Below are 15348 nucleotides of genomic sequence, written 5' to 3' on the forward strand. Positions count from 1 at the left end.
TAATATAATATAATTCAATATAATATAATATAATATAATTCAATATAATATAATATAATATAATATAATTCAATATAATATAATATAATATAACATATAATATAATATAATATAATATAATATAATTAAATATAATATAATATAATATAATATAATATAATTTAATATAATTCAATATAATATAATATAATATAATATAATATAATATAATATAATATAATTCAATATAATATAATATAATATAATATAATATAATTCAATATAATATAATATAATATAATTCAATATAATATATTATAATATAATATAATATAATATAATTCAATATAATATAATATAATATAATATAATATAATTCAATATAATATTATATTATATTATATTATATTATATTATTAATATAATAAAGTTGAAGTAGTAAAATTACTAACACTGAAATAGATGTAAAAAATCATCATTAATAAGTAAAAATAAATAAAGCATCAATTAATAACATACAAGAAAAACCAAAATGTGACAAATATTTTAAAAGCTCATAGCAAAATGATTAAAAATAAATTTAAAATAAAAACTGAAAAAAAATAATAATAAATACTAATTATATATAATTATATGACATATTTATTTGATAATATTATATTATTTCATGTCATATAAATTATATGATATGAATTATATATTAATGTTTTCTGATACAAAAACAAAAATCTAATTTTTCTTTTCATTTTTTTACAATTTTAAAAAAATATTATTTATTTATTTATTTAAGTTTTAGAAGTTGGCTCAAAACCTGAGACTTGCAGTTCATTATTTGTGTTCTCAAAAAATAAAATGTTCATTTTAATTTGCAAAATGCTAAATGAAAGGCACAAAGGCACAAGAGACAAAGGCACAGCCGACACAATATTAGGAAGTAGAAAAATCACAGCATACAGTTAATCTACATACAGTTAGATCAAGTATACTAATACACACGGTTTCTGTTATTCATTCTCTGAGACTTACAGCTCTTCTTAGCTCTTCTTCCTGTAGATGGAGCAGTTGGGCTGATTAACAGAGATTTGTGCATCTCCACATTTGAACAGTCATTATTTGTGTATCTTTAAGATCTGCTGTACCTTTAAGAGGAGCATGAGCTGCTCTAGCTGGACCATGAGCTCTCGACGGCTCTCCTGAAGGGCCGACATCCTCTGCTCCAGCTCCTCCTTCCTCTGCCTAACACAACCACATACACACATAGAGGGGAAGTCAAAATGATTAGTCCTGTGACGTGTGTATTCCAGAGTGATGTTTAAGAGAGCAATGACCTTTATTTTAGTATTTTCTGTACTTTTTCTAATGGAGAAAGTCTTATTCCATTCAGTTTGACTGGAATTAATGCATTTCTTATAAATTTAATAACAATTTTAAGGTCAAAATTATTAGCCCCTTGAGAAATACAGTTGAAGTCAGAATTATTAGCCCTCCCAATATCTGCTTAACAGAGAGACTATATATTCGGCACATTTCTAACCATAATAGTTTTAATAACTCATTGCTAATAACTGATTTATTTTATCTTCGCCATGATGACGGTGCATAATTGTAACATACGGTCAGAATGGTCAGGCAGGCAACGGTCAAACAAAGGAGAAGACAGTATCATGAAGGGTAACCCAAAAGAGTATTTGAAAAGCAGGCAAGAGATCAATTCAGGCGTCTAACAGCAGAAATCAATATACAAAGCAAGGGTCTGAGACACGGCAAGGAATAACAAGGCAAGGTAAATGATATGTAATGTATACAGGATAACAACAAGACTCAGCAATGTCTGTGTGTGTGTGTTTGTGTGCCGTTTATATTGTCCATGTAATTAGTCTTGAGTAGCTTCCAGCTGTGTGTGTGTGTGTGTGTGTGTGTCTCTGTGTGTGTGTGTGTGTGTGTGTGTAATCGATGGAGAACTGGAACAGGTGCGTGTGTGTGGTGCTTTAAGGGAGTTGTAGTTCATATGTTGGCTGAATTGTAGTCTGAGGGAAGGTGAAGGTTAGATCGCTGGTGACTGTAACAATATTTGACTAGATATTTTTCAAAATACTAGTATTCAGCTTAAAGTGACATTAAAAGGCTTAACTAGGTTATTTAGGCAGGTTAAGGTTAAATAGGCAAGTCAAATATTGTATAATGATGGTTTGTTCTGTAGACAATCAAACAAATCTAGCTCATAGGGGGCTAATAATATTGCACTTAAAATGGTTTTTAAAAAATTCAAAGCTGCTTTTATTCTTGCCCAAATAAAACAAATAGGACTTTCTCGAGACGAAAAAAATATTATAAGAAATACTGTGAAAGTTTCCTTGCTCTGGTTAACATCATTTGGCAAATATTTGAGAAAGAAAAATTCACAGGAGGACAAATAACTCAGACTTCAACTGTATATGTTTAAATTCTGTTGTCCTAAATAAATCTTGCCAAATTTAACATAAATTCGCCTGGTTAAGCCTTTAAATGGCACTTTACATCGAATACTAGCTCCTTGCAAAGTATCTAGTAAAATATTATATTATAATATTGACACAAAAGAAATTAGTCATCAGAAATGAGCTATTAAATGTTTGAAAATATGCCAGAAAATTTCTGTGTTAATAACTGTAAATGTCATGTTGCAGCAAGAAATTGTTAAACTAGAGCATATTTAAATATGTTTGCGTGGCTCTGTTGACCATTCAAATCAGCACACTGAAGGAAGTTCACTGAGAGGAAGGAGTTTCAGTGTTGCAAAACGCTTTTAAAGTGCTTTTACTCATTGATGAGAAGAGCCGTGATCAGGTAACACTCACTTTCAATGAGTCTATCTCCAAACCATCAGCATCTCTTGTTCACCACAAGCCATCGGGTTTCGTGTCTAATTCACAACTGTGTGTGTATGTGTGTGTGTGAACTAGTTTATGTGATTTATGCGCACATAGTGATTGTATAATGACATGGGTATGACCTAGGTATACAATGTTGATGTGGTTTATAAAAAGGCAGAGGTCTTGTGTCCTCGTAATTTGATGGGAACCTATTATGCCTCTTTTTACAAGATGTAAAATAAGTCTCTGATCTCCCTGGAGTGTGTGTGTGAAGTTTCAGCTGAAAATAGACACAAATAATGTTTTATAATTCTTTGAAACGGACCCTGTATAGGTTTTGATTCAAATTGTGCCATTTTGGTGACTGTCGCTTTAAATTCAAATGAGATTGTGCTCTTTTTAAAAGAGGGAGGAGCTACAAATGCCTGTGTCTCAGCATAGTGGCAGATTCAAAACAAGACTAACGTCTTATGCTATTGAGAGAGAGATCATCATTAATGGGCGGGGCTTTCCCCCTCTGATGACATGTACAAATGGAGAATGTCAATCAAAGTGTTTCTGTAGACTGTTTTGATCAAGTGTGATTATAAACAATAGAAATTATAATTTTTTACCATTAGAGGCTGGTTATATTCACACACTGCTGCTGCACAACTGTGTTTAAACCCCTTATAAAAGTCATTTTTGCATAATAGTTCCACTTTAAAGCTGTTTAAAATCATATCAATGGAGTCTTTTACATTCAAAATTAGCTTTGGGTTTGCTGTGAGGGCTGGGTTTAGGGGTAGGGGTGGGATGACGCCCATATAATAAATACATTATGCTTGTTGAAATTCTATGAAAAACAACCCGTGTGTGTGTGTGTGTGACATTGATGTGACACAGGTATTACAAGAAGGTGGTAAAATACAGATGAAACCAGAAATTTACATAGACTTAAAAAAAAAAGGAACATACCCATTTTTTTTTTTAAATGTCTGATGGTAAATCATCCTAAATGTTTACTATTTTAGGTCCGTTGTGATTACCTAAATGATTTACATTTGCTAAATGCCAGAATAATGATGGATAGTTTTTTTAGAGAATTTCTAGTCAGTCAAAAGTTTACACATATTTCCTAGTATTTTTTTTAGCTTTGCTTTTAAACTGTATAACTTTGGTCAAATGTTTTGGGTCCCCTTCCACAAGCTTCTCAGGTATTTTAACCCATTCCTCCTGACAGAATTAGTGTCACTGAGTCAGATTTGTAGGCTGTCTTGCTCGCACAAGCTTTTTTAACTTTGCCTACAAATTTTCTATAGTATTGAGATCAGGGCTTTGTGATGGCCACTCTAAAACATTCACTCTGTTGTCCTTGAAGCACATTTTAACTAATTTGGCAGTATGCTCAGGGTCATGGTCTTGACTGTGGTCAAGTTTTAATTTCCTGGCTGATGTCTTGAGATGTTGCTTCAGTATTTCTACATAATGTTCTTTCTTCATGATGCCATCTATGCTGTGAAATGGACCAGTCCCTCCTGCAGCAAAACAGCCCCACAACATGATGCTGCCGCCCCCATACTTCACAGTTGGGTTGGTGTTCCTAGGCTTGTAAGCTTTCCCCTTTTTCCTGCAAATGTAACACTGGTCATTATGACCACATAGTTCAATCTTAGTTCCATCAGACCACAGGACATGTCTCCAAACATTAGTCTTTTTCCCAGTGTAATTTAGCAAATTGTAATCTGGCTTTGTTGCTGATTCTGGCTTGTTGATTTTCCCATGTTGTCACACAAGGAAGCAGTGTGTTTGAGGTTTTCCTAGAATACTATTCAACAGTTGTGCCTCCAATTAACTCAAATGTTGTCAATTAGCCAATCAGAAACTTTCAAAACCTCGACACCATCATCTGATCTTTTTCAGAGGCAGAATAATCTTATTGTATGTAAACTTGACTTTCAAGAAAAGTTAAAACAATTTCTCAAAAAAAAAAAAATACAAAATAAAGTTTGTACAGAATAAAAACAATGGACACCTACGTAATTCTCACAAACAAACGTGTGTGTCCGTGTGTGTGTTTACCTCAGCAATCTCAGTTCAGCCAGTAACATTGGATTTTGTTGGTTCTTGTCTAATGGAGGCTGAGAGGCTTCCTCGTGTTGTTGTCTCAGGCGCTGAATCTCTTGCAAAATCTCCCTAACAATAAACAATATATTTTTAGTTCATTTAAATATGAATTCTGCATCAAATCAGTGTGCAACAGCAAAGCAAACAGGCTCGAACTCACTTGTTTTTGTTTTCCAGCTCAGCAATGAGTTGTCGCTGCTGTTTATTAGAGTCCAAGCAGAGAGAGATGTCTGTCGGCACTCTGCCCTTCTGCTGATCAGTTGGCAGATCACAGAGAAACAGCTCATTTACTTATTCACTGGATGTCAAACAATTAATCCCCATTAACTGCATCCAAAAAATAAAAGTTCATATTTGCGAAATATATTTGTGCGTACTGTTTATATTTTTGTGTATATAAATAAATGCATTACTATATAGTATGAGATATTTGTTCATATTTAAATATATATATATATATATATATATATTTAAATATGAACAAATATCTCATACTATATAGTACAAATCTATATACAAATCATATATAAATACACATTTAAAAATATTTATTTTGTATATTTCTGTATTTTATGTACATTTTTGTATATTTCCTACACAAATCTCACATGCAAATCAATATTTTCTAAAGGAAGCTAAATGATATTTGTTCATATACATTAGATTAGTCAGATTTGAAGCCAAATCTGACCTTAAAATGGTGTTTCAAAAATTAAAAACTGCTTTTATTCTAGCCGAAATAAAATAAATATGACTTTCTCCAGAAGAAAAAATATTATCAGACATACTGTAAAAAATTCCTTGCTCTGTTAGACATTATTTGGGAATTTTTTTTAAAAGAAATAAAATATATAATTCTTCAAATGTGACTTCAACTGTGCATACAGTATATACACAGTATATATATATATATATATATATATATATATATATATATATATATATATATATATATATATATATATATATATATATATATATATATATATATATATATATATATATATATATATATGTATGTATGTATATGTTTCCCAGAGATGGTTTGGCAGTTCATTCCGCTGTAGCAACCAGAGATTAATAAATAGACTAAGCCGAAAAGAAAATGAATGAATATATATATATGTGTAATTTGAACTTTCAAATAATTTCTTAAATTTTCTATTTATAAAAAGGGACAAATGAAGTAACAAAATAGAATAAAAGACAGAGGTATTTGCATATCTTTGCATTCCCTTTCTTATAAGAAGTTGTTGACCTGATACAATATGGCTTTTGTTAAAAATTATTTTGAAAAAATTAAAAATGTAAAAATTTATTTATGTATTTATTTGATCATTTGTTCTGTCCAAAAAGGCCAGGAATGCAAAAATAGTAAAAAGATATTGAATGCATTATGGGGGTTATTAAATACTCAGAAAGCTAATTATAAACATTGTGATTTAAATACCAGTTACTTATGTAAAATCCATTTAGGGAACTGTTATACCATTAATATCCAGTGAATTGTAAAATTGTGGAAGCGAGCATTCTGATTGGCTGTCTTACCGCAGCAACTTCATCAGCAGCCAATCGGGAGGCATATCTGGCTATGAGGCAGTGCTCGTCATCCTGGTTTTTACTGCTATGCTGGAAACTGTCAATCAAACAACAAGCACTGTAAGAAATTACATGACAACAAGTCAAGACAACAAATGTGTTTGTCACTTTATTTTTAATCAGCTTATCAGGTTTCAACACATATTTTTGGTATACAAAGTTTAGCTTATTGTTTTAGTCAATTTGACTCATGTAAGTTAAGATAAGTAGAAAAGTTCAATCAACAAAACAATTTTAGACAGCCGTTTTCTTAGCAAGCAGTGAAACTTCAGTCATCTTTACAGACACTGCAGATTCACAAAAGCATTTACTATTATATTTAGTAATGTTAGTTTTTGTTGCATTTGGCTTAACTGTTGTTGTAGAATTGACACCTAGTGGTTGAACTAGGTGTTACAGTCCAAATTCAAAAGATTGAAGAGGGTTTTTTTTTTCACAGGGCACCTCCTCATCCAATTTTACACATTCACAGGTTGCCAGCTTGATAACACCATCAGAAACAAGCATGCCTAAAACTGATTAGTTAAGATTTATGTTTGTAATATTTGCGTTATTTTTTCAATATTTGCTAATTAACCTTTTAACTGCCCAACCAAGAAAAAAGCAATTTAACTTCTAATGTTGCTAGTTACCACAACTTTTTTCAACACATTTTGTAATCTTTTAATATCAGCATCTACCAAATTTTTAATATATATATATATATATATATATATATATATATATATATATATATATATATATATATATATATATATACATACATACATACATACATACATATATGTGTGTGTGTGTGTGTGTGACAATCAGAAAAAGTGAACTGTAATACTAATTTAGTAATTTATAAACATAATCCAAATAAAAAAAATTATATTGTTTAATATAACATTATAAAAAGCCACCTCATAAAAACTAGATGTTACAAAACACCAATATGGTGCGGCTAAATATTACTTTGATATAAATGGCCCTGGGAGTAAGTATATATATATATATATATATATATATATATATATAAGAAGATGTTATATCTCTTCCTTTCCTCCAGGGGGAGTTGTGTATAGTGTGAGGGAGTTGTGACTCCTTGTGGGAAAGGTAAGGAGGATTGATCCAGCTCTACACAGAATCTGTTTATTTTGTCATTAATATTTGCCATCGATGGTATTTTATGAGATATGTTATAGTTAAGGCATTAACTAATGTGTGGATGTGCCTTTTTTTGATAGATTGACTTATATTTCCGATATTGTAGATGTTTCCATGCGGCAGAGCTTATTTTATGTTGTTTAAGGGTTGATAGTGCAATAAACCATTTTAACTTCCGGCAAGGCACACAGTCCAATCCCTGAGTGCTTTATTCTGTACTTCTTGCACACATCATAATGGCACTTGCACAGGGGCCATTTATACAGCAATGTTTCCAGCCGAAAACATTGTTGTCGTGTAAACGTAGCCTCAGTCCCATCCCTTTGTCCAAATATGCATTTAGATGCTCCAACATCTGATCAATGCGGGAACACTTAGAGGTTTTGCCCCATGCCTTTCTTTTCCATTTTTCAGGTTTACTTTTTTCAAACTTGTTCCTTCACCAAAGTACTTCAGGTCGTTCCATATTTTTAAAATGGAGGACAAACAAATGTAGTTTCTGGTTATATCTTCTAACCGAGTCCCTCGTAAATGGACTAAATTATTTTCAACAAATCCTACAGACTCAAAGAGAAAGGACCGCTCCAGCAATCTCTGGACAAAGGGACTAGATTCTCTCTTAAAAAATGTCTACAAGAGGTAGAAGTGAGCCTGAAATGCCCACCGCTCCTTCAATCTTTTTGATAAGTGGACTGAATGGTTTCTTTTACAATTCCTGCAAGTATCAAGAGAAAGCAAGGCCTAAGCCTGAAATTTGAACAATATGTAACATAGTGGCTGCTGAATTAGCACTCAATCAAGAGTTTCCTGTTCTTGCAGCAGTATCCGTCCCCAGCTATTTCTATGGCTCTTACAGCCCCTGGGCAAGTGGAATAAATTATTTTCAACAATTACTAAAATCTCCAGGAGAAAGGACTGAGCCACTGCTCCTGCAATCTCGGGGTGAACGGACAAAGCTGTTTCCTAAATGATTCCTACAAGAAGGCGCCAGTCTTTACTTTCATCCACCATCTACATCCACTTCACTTTCACTCCCTCCCCCCTTTTCAGTTAAGAGGTCTTCACTAATTGCTTTTTTCATTGGGCCCAAAACTGCTAGTGGCACTCCTGTCTACAAGTACCCAAAGAAGGGACTATGCCTGAAATGTCCACCGCTCCTACACCACTTATGATTTAGTATTATATATATTATTTATTTATACGATATATTATTTAGTCTGATACATGGACTAAATGATTCCTTTAAGGGTGGCATGGTGGCTCAGTGGTTAGCACTGTCGCCTCACAGAAAGAAGCTCACTGGTTTGAGTGCCGGCTGAATTAGTTGGAGTTTCTGTGTGGAGTTTACATGTTCTCCCTGTATTGGCGTGGGTTTCCTCCGGGTCAAAGACTATAGAATACACAACGGTCAATATGATAAATAAAGCCCCGCCTACTAGTACAGGAGCCAATCATCGATCGCTATATGGCGAATAAAGGCCGCCTTCTAGTACGGGGGCCAATCATCAATCGCTATATGGCGAAAAAAGCCCGCCTTCTAGTACGGGGGCCAATCATCAATCGCTATATGGCGAAAAAAGCCCACCTTCTAGTACGGGTGCCAATCATCAATCGCTATATGGCGAAAAAAGCCCACCTTCTAGTACGGGTGCCAATCATCAATCGCTATATGGCGAAAAAAGCCCACCTTCTAGTACGGGTGCCAATCATCAATCGCTATATGGCGAAAAAAGCCCGCCTTCTAGTACGGGTGCCAATCATCAATCGCTATATGGCGAAAAAAGCCCGCCTTCTAGTACAGGAGCCAATCATCGATCGCTATATGGCGAAAAAAGCCTGCCTTCTGCTGTGTTCACACCAGACGCGGAACGCGCGGATAAATTGCGCTATTCGCGCATAAATACCCACGTAAACATTTGAGTTTACTCGCTTCATTCGCGCGTCAACCCCCGCTTCATTCGCGCGTCGAATCCGCTTCAAAACAGACGCGGATTCGCGTGATGGGCAGGGCTTCTGTCTGCCCGGTGACTCTAGCTTCATAGCTAAATGGCTAACATGGATTTTATTAAGAAAATAACAGTGTTAATGTGCTTTATGGAGACTGAAAAACAGCGTCGATACGTTTAGGGTCCTGTCTGAGTCCACTGCATCCTTTCAGAGGTGCATCCAGCTCTGTGAGCTCATAAACTCCTCCAGAAACTGAACCTGGATGACGGAGGCTTTCAGCGGTGCCTCTGACTGAGCCAAGCCCAGTTTGATGACTTGCTGTCGGTGTCGCCTGGAGGATTTCCCCCGGGACATCATCAACAGGTTCTATGTCACAATCACGCACTCACAAAAACTCGAGAGATTCGCTTGAAACACTCGTTAAGCGCGTCAAACGCGCAAACGCTCAATTCGCCTTGCGCGTATCGCGGTGCGCGCCATTCGCATCGTTCGCGCGTATCGCGCCGCAGGATGTCTATTCGCGCGTTTACATTGACAACATGTAAATCACTCGCGCTTGACGCACGTGCCGAGTCTGCTGTGAACGCAGCACTCTAGTACTGGGGCCAATCATTAATCGCTATAGACTGACAGTACTCCAGGAGAGGGGGTTGGACCAGACGTGAGTTTCTGCAGATTTTCTATGATTTGGTTGTTTAAAAAGGAAACTAAAGACACAGTTGTTGTTTAATTTTATTGCTGACTCCTAATATAAAATTCGATTGTAAGTTTGGCAAGCAGTTTTGGAGAATCTGATGTTTACCCCTTAAAACAGAATGCCCAAGCATACCGACTGGGAGGGGTTTCGAAGATGGACCCCAAGTAAAATGACTTGCTCCGGTTTTCCCCATAAGCATGTGCTATAGGTGAATTGGATGTGTGTGAATGTGAGAATGTATGGGTGTTTCCCAGAACTGGGTTGCAATATTAGGGTTAGGGTTAAGGCATATAACTATTCCGGCATATGTTTTACACAACGGATGCCCTTCCAGCTGCAAACCCAAACACTCTCACATTCACACACACACACTCATACACTATACCTAATTCAACCATCGCATGTCTAACTCGAGAAAAACTTGCAAACTCCACACAGAAATGCCCAGCCAGGACTAAAACCAGTGACCTTCTTGCTGTGAGGTGACAGTGCTAACCACTGAGCCACCATGCCGGCCATTTATTAACAATATATTATAACCTTCAGCAATTAACACAACAAGAACATTTGATACAGTAGCATATACTTACACTACATTACATTAGTAAATCTGTATGGGGAAAATGCATGTGATTTTCCCTTCTGTACTATTGAGCTCTACGGCAGTGAAATGTGTAGTGATTGACACACACAGTAAATACACACCAACCTAAGCCTAGCCAGTTAGCAAGCTGCAAACATAAAGTGTCACCATCCCACATCCAGTGTGTCAAATATGGATCCCCATGCAAAAAAAAATAGTTCAAATAATTGAAGAGTTCAGATGCCTCTAAATGCCACTCGAAATCTTCTCCTAAAATGAGCTTTTTTCTCAGCCTCCTATGTTTCAAGAGTTCACACTTAGCTGATGATTTATAAAAGCTTGTTTGGCATGCTGTCCCGGGAGAGAGCCCCGAGCTCAAAGACTCTTCAAACCCGGGGCTTCCTCCCGTTTGGCAGAGCGAGAGGGGAGCCTGAGGTCGGTGGATCTCAGAACTCCCCTGCTGCGGTAGCTAAGGGAACACGAGGGGTTAGATAAATGCTTGGTTGTTATGTATGTTGAATGTCTTTGGATGGTGGGAGGAAACCGGAGAACCCGGGGAAAACCCACGCGGACACGGGGAGAACATACAAACTCCTCACAGAAACACCCACCGGTCCTGTGGAACTAAGGCCGGCAGTGTTCTTGCTGTGGGCCTCGCAGTGCTAACCACTGGGCCGCCGTGTCGCCCAGTCAGAGGTAAAGGGGGAGAAAAGGGGAAGAGGGGGGTTTCTTCCAAACGAAGATAAAGTAAACTGAAAACTGTGGTTATTTATAGTAGCTTAGGGCTCGTATGATTGGAAGATATTGATTAGCAAATGCGAGACCGGCCGTGATAAATCATAAGCACGTGATCCTCTCGAAATTAGTTTATGAATAAACTTCACTTATGTCCAGTTATTTCACTTTAAAGGGAATGAAAAGAAGTATTTTGTCACTCTAAAAGTAAAATTATTGAGCCTACACAGAAGAGTTGGAGAAAAATGCTAATTTAGATGAAAATAGCAAGTGGCATTTAGAGGTTTTTGCATCTAAACTCTTTAACTTAGCTCGATCATAATGCTGAAACTAACTTCCAGAGACATACCTTCAAAAAGGCACTGATCTTAAGATGATCTTGTGCACACCAGTAATGTGATTTCATAGTTTTTTATATATAAATTTTTTGTGAAAAAAACAAACAATTATAACAAACACACTCACCGGCCACTTTATTAGGTACACCTGTCTAACTGCTCGTTAACGCAAATTTCTAACCAGCCAATCACATGGCAGCAACTCAGTGCATTTAGGCATGTAGACATGGGCTGTTTCTCAATATGCGTTCTTCAGCGGTTTTGCGTCCTCGTGTTCTCGTGTAATGTCATCATCAGGTACCATCATAGTTTTCCTCGCGTTAGACAATATTACCATCATACTGGTAATATTCAAAAGTGGTTTCTAAAATATTGATCAAATATGCATTATTTGTCATAGGTTTTGTATACGATTTAAACGTAAGATTTTTAAAAGAAAATTTGCTTAGTTTTTTAATTCCGCTTTTGAAAGCAGCACACTACAATTGTTAAAATAACACCTTAAACTATAAATTCAAGCCCTTTTAAGGACCTGTGTTTGTTTCCAGGCCTTGAATTCATGTCTGAAATTCAAGTACTTTCAAGAAGTATGGGATTACTGTTATAAACTTTTAATAAGCAGCAAATTAGGAGTTTGTTTGCAGTATAACACTAGAAATATACTAGTTAAAATGACCTTGAAGTATACTTCTTTTCTGTAAGGGCAGACTTGTATTGTATTTGTAATTGCATTGTAATTTTTATTTCATTGTAATTGTTTTATGGTTTTCTGGGGTTTACCAGACTGACATGGTGACTTTTGAGCTCTAAAAAAACAGATTAGGAAGAAAACCGACACAGCAACCATCAGGCGGACAGCTCACACTGACCATGATCGCTCCTTCTGCAGAAGTTTCACATAAAGTCCGATCAGTATGTGCTCATCTGCGAGCCTATCAGCAATATCGAGGCTGTACTGAACCCTGAAACCATGTATCAGAAACAAAGACTTCAGGAAGAAAAGCTGAAGCTCATTTAAAAGTGGATCCTTATTTGTTTAAGAATATTGTACTGCATTATTTGAACGCATTAAAGCAGGGGTCAGCAATCTCGATCCTGGAGGGCCGGTGTCCCTGCAGGGTTTAGCTCCAACTTGCCTCAACACACCTGTCTGGATGTTTCAAGTACACCTACTAAGAGCTTGATTAGCTTGTTCAGGTGTGTTTGATTAGGGTTGGAGTAAAAATCTGAAGGACACCGGCCCTCCAGGAACAAGTTTGGTGACCCCTGAATTAATGGGATAGTTCATCCAAAAATGAAATCATTCACTCCTCCTCCACTTCTTTCAAACAAAGCTTCTTTCTTCTGTTAAACACAACAGAAGATATTTTGGAGAATGTTGGAAAGCTGTAGCCATTGACTTCAGAAAATAGAATACTTTGGGAGTCAATGGTTATCCGTGTTCAAAGAGTTCACACAAGTTTGAAACAAGCAGAAGACTGTGGAATTGGTGGCTAAATGTTCATTTTTGGGTGAACTATGGCTTTAATAACAATAACACAGAATACATTTTAATATGAAATGCAAATACACTTTAGTTATAACATTTAATTCCATTTAAAGTATATATTGGGTCATGTGGGATGAATGTACAGTACGATCAATTTAACATGCCAATATGTGACAATGTTGACAAAATATGTCTTTTACAAATGTGCAATGGATAAAAGATTATGCATACTTTATTGACTGTACAAATGCAGTGCAACATCTTTGAGCAACATTTAACCCCTAAAAGCCTTGTTTTTATTTGCATCTATCTCTTACTATACACGTATGATGCATTGAACAGAGAGTAATTGATCATTCATGCAGGTTGACTTACCCTTTCCCTTTTAGAAGATCTGGAGTGGTCCGGGAAAACAGCTTCATTTGATTTGTCTCATCGTGAGCACTGCTTTTTACACCCAAAATAAGAAATAATAAGAGAAAAGAGTGAGCCACAATTCTTAACAAAAATGTTTAAAACACACCATAAAGGAATCTGATTGTTTTTATACAACCTAAGCTTATTATGGATACGTATCCCTGTATACATTTCTGGAGAGCTCCAAATACATACCAGGAGTTACGTTTTTTTCAGTTTTTGTTTTCATGAATCCACCAGAGGCCGCTGTGTATGCTTTTTGACATCTCAAATTTCCCAAGTTTTATTCACGCTTGCTCTTCTTGCGTAAATCTACCAGAGGCCACTGTCGACTGACTGACTGAACGACCCACCCCCTTTCCTAAACCCAACCGATAATGTTTCAAAAGCACAGATTGACTCGTCCACCCATTTCTCTAAACCCAATTAATCCAGAAAAAAAACTTCTTGCAGCCGCCTGATTTTTACCACATTTTCAGATCTTACCATGTTTTCAACCTGTTATTTAATTGTTTATTTGTTTTTTTGCCCTTTGTTTTTGGCTTACAGGCTTTCTGGAATCGTTCTTTGCCGGACTTGAACCCCGTTGTTGTGGTCAACTCCTCTCTGCATCTAAAGTCCGCTGATGTACTTTGTAACTTTGGAAAAGCTGTCAACATGGAGGTAAGCAGTCAAGTGGTAAGAGTGAAAAGGAACGACGTCATACCGCCTTGTAGCCTTCACTTTAAAGACGAAATGCAGCCAAACGTATTTCTGGCTACATAATTTGCTATCTCCAGAAATGTGTATAGGGCTATGTTTTCAGAATGAGCAGGAAATCTTGGTGACACAGTGCTTGGGAAATATTTTAAAAGTAATTACTATTTAATTCATTCATTAAACCTATTTTGTCTTCAACTTTATGTATACCAATTCTCATTTTCAACCATCCATATTCTTAAAAATAATTATATTTTCCAGTGTCACGTATTTCTATAACTGTTTTCAATTTACAAAATTAGTGTTACTTAAACAACAAAAACACTTTTAAACCAATAAATACCATTAAATCAGAATCAGAATGAGCTTTACTGGCCAAGTGTGCGCAAAGACACAAGGAGTGTTTTTTTTTTTTTGGTGACTTTTTCAGGAGCTTAGGATACATACAGTACACACACTGTAAGAAAATGATGGGTTTCACAAAATCGCTTTGTGTTGGGACAACATAAAGGAATTGTTAACTTATTAGTTTTTACAAATTTAAGAGAATTGAACCTAAAACAATTAAGTTATCCCTTAAAAAAGCTCAAGAATTGTGTTGTTTCAGCTCTTTTTAAATAAGTAGCTTGAACAAACAGCAAATGTCATGTACAAACAATTGGTACGGAAAATATTCAGACCCCTTCAATTTTTCAATCCTTGTTATATTCAAATCCAGCCAGAGCCCTGACTTAAACCCAATTGAGAATCTCTGGGGA

General features: G+C 35.6%; 1 protein-coding gene across 11 annotated transcripts in view; it reads right to left on the minus strand.

Annotated features, from left to right (window-relative positions):
• Nucleotides 1-15348, minus strand: part of dtna (dystrobrevin, alpha) — a 59011-nt gene that overhangs the window by 10287 nt on the left and 33376 nt on the right. For 2 of the 11 annotated variants that reach the window (XM_087308908.1, XM_087308906.1), the window contains 7 exons: nt 13850-13918; nt 12855-12947; nt 6486-6573; nt 5098-5186; nt 4893-5006; nt 1119-1215; nt 1006-1026 (listed from right to left, as the gene is read on the minus strand). In XM_087308908.1, coding sequence (XP_087165034.1) covers nt 1006-1026; nt 1119-1215; nt 4893-5006; nt 5098-5186; nt 6486-6573; nt 12855-12947; nt 13850-13918 — 571 coding nt within the window. 11 annotated transcript variants of the gene reach the window in all.

The sequence above is a fragment of the Danio rerio genome, chromosome 24 (assembly GCF_052040795.2).
Source record: "Danio rerio strain M-AB ecotype USA chromosome 24, GRCz13ab, whole genome shotgun sequence".
Taxonomy (NCBI): domain Eukaryota; kingdom Metazoa; phylum Chordata; class Actinopteri; order Cypriniformes; family Danionidae; genus Danio; species Danio rerio.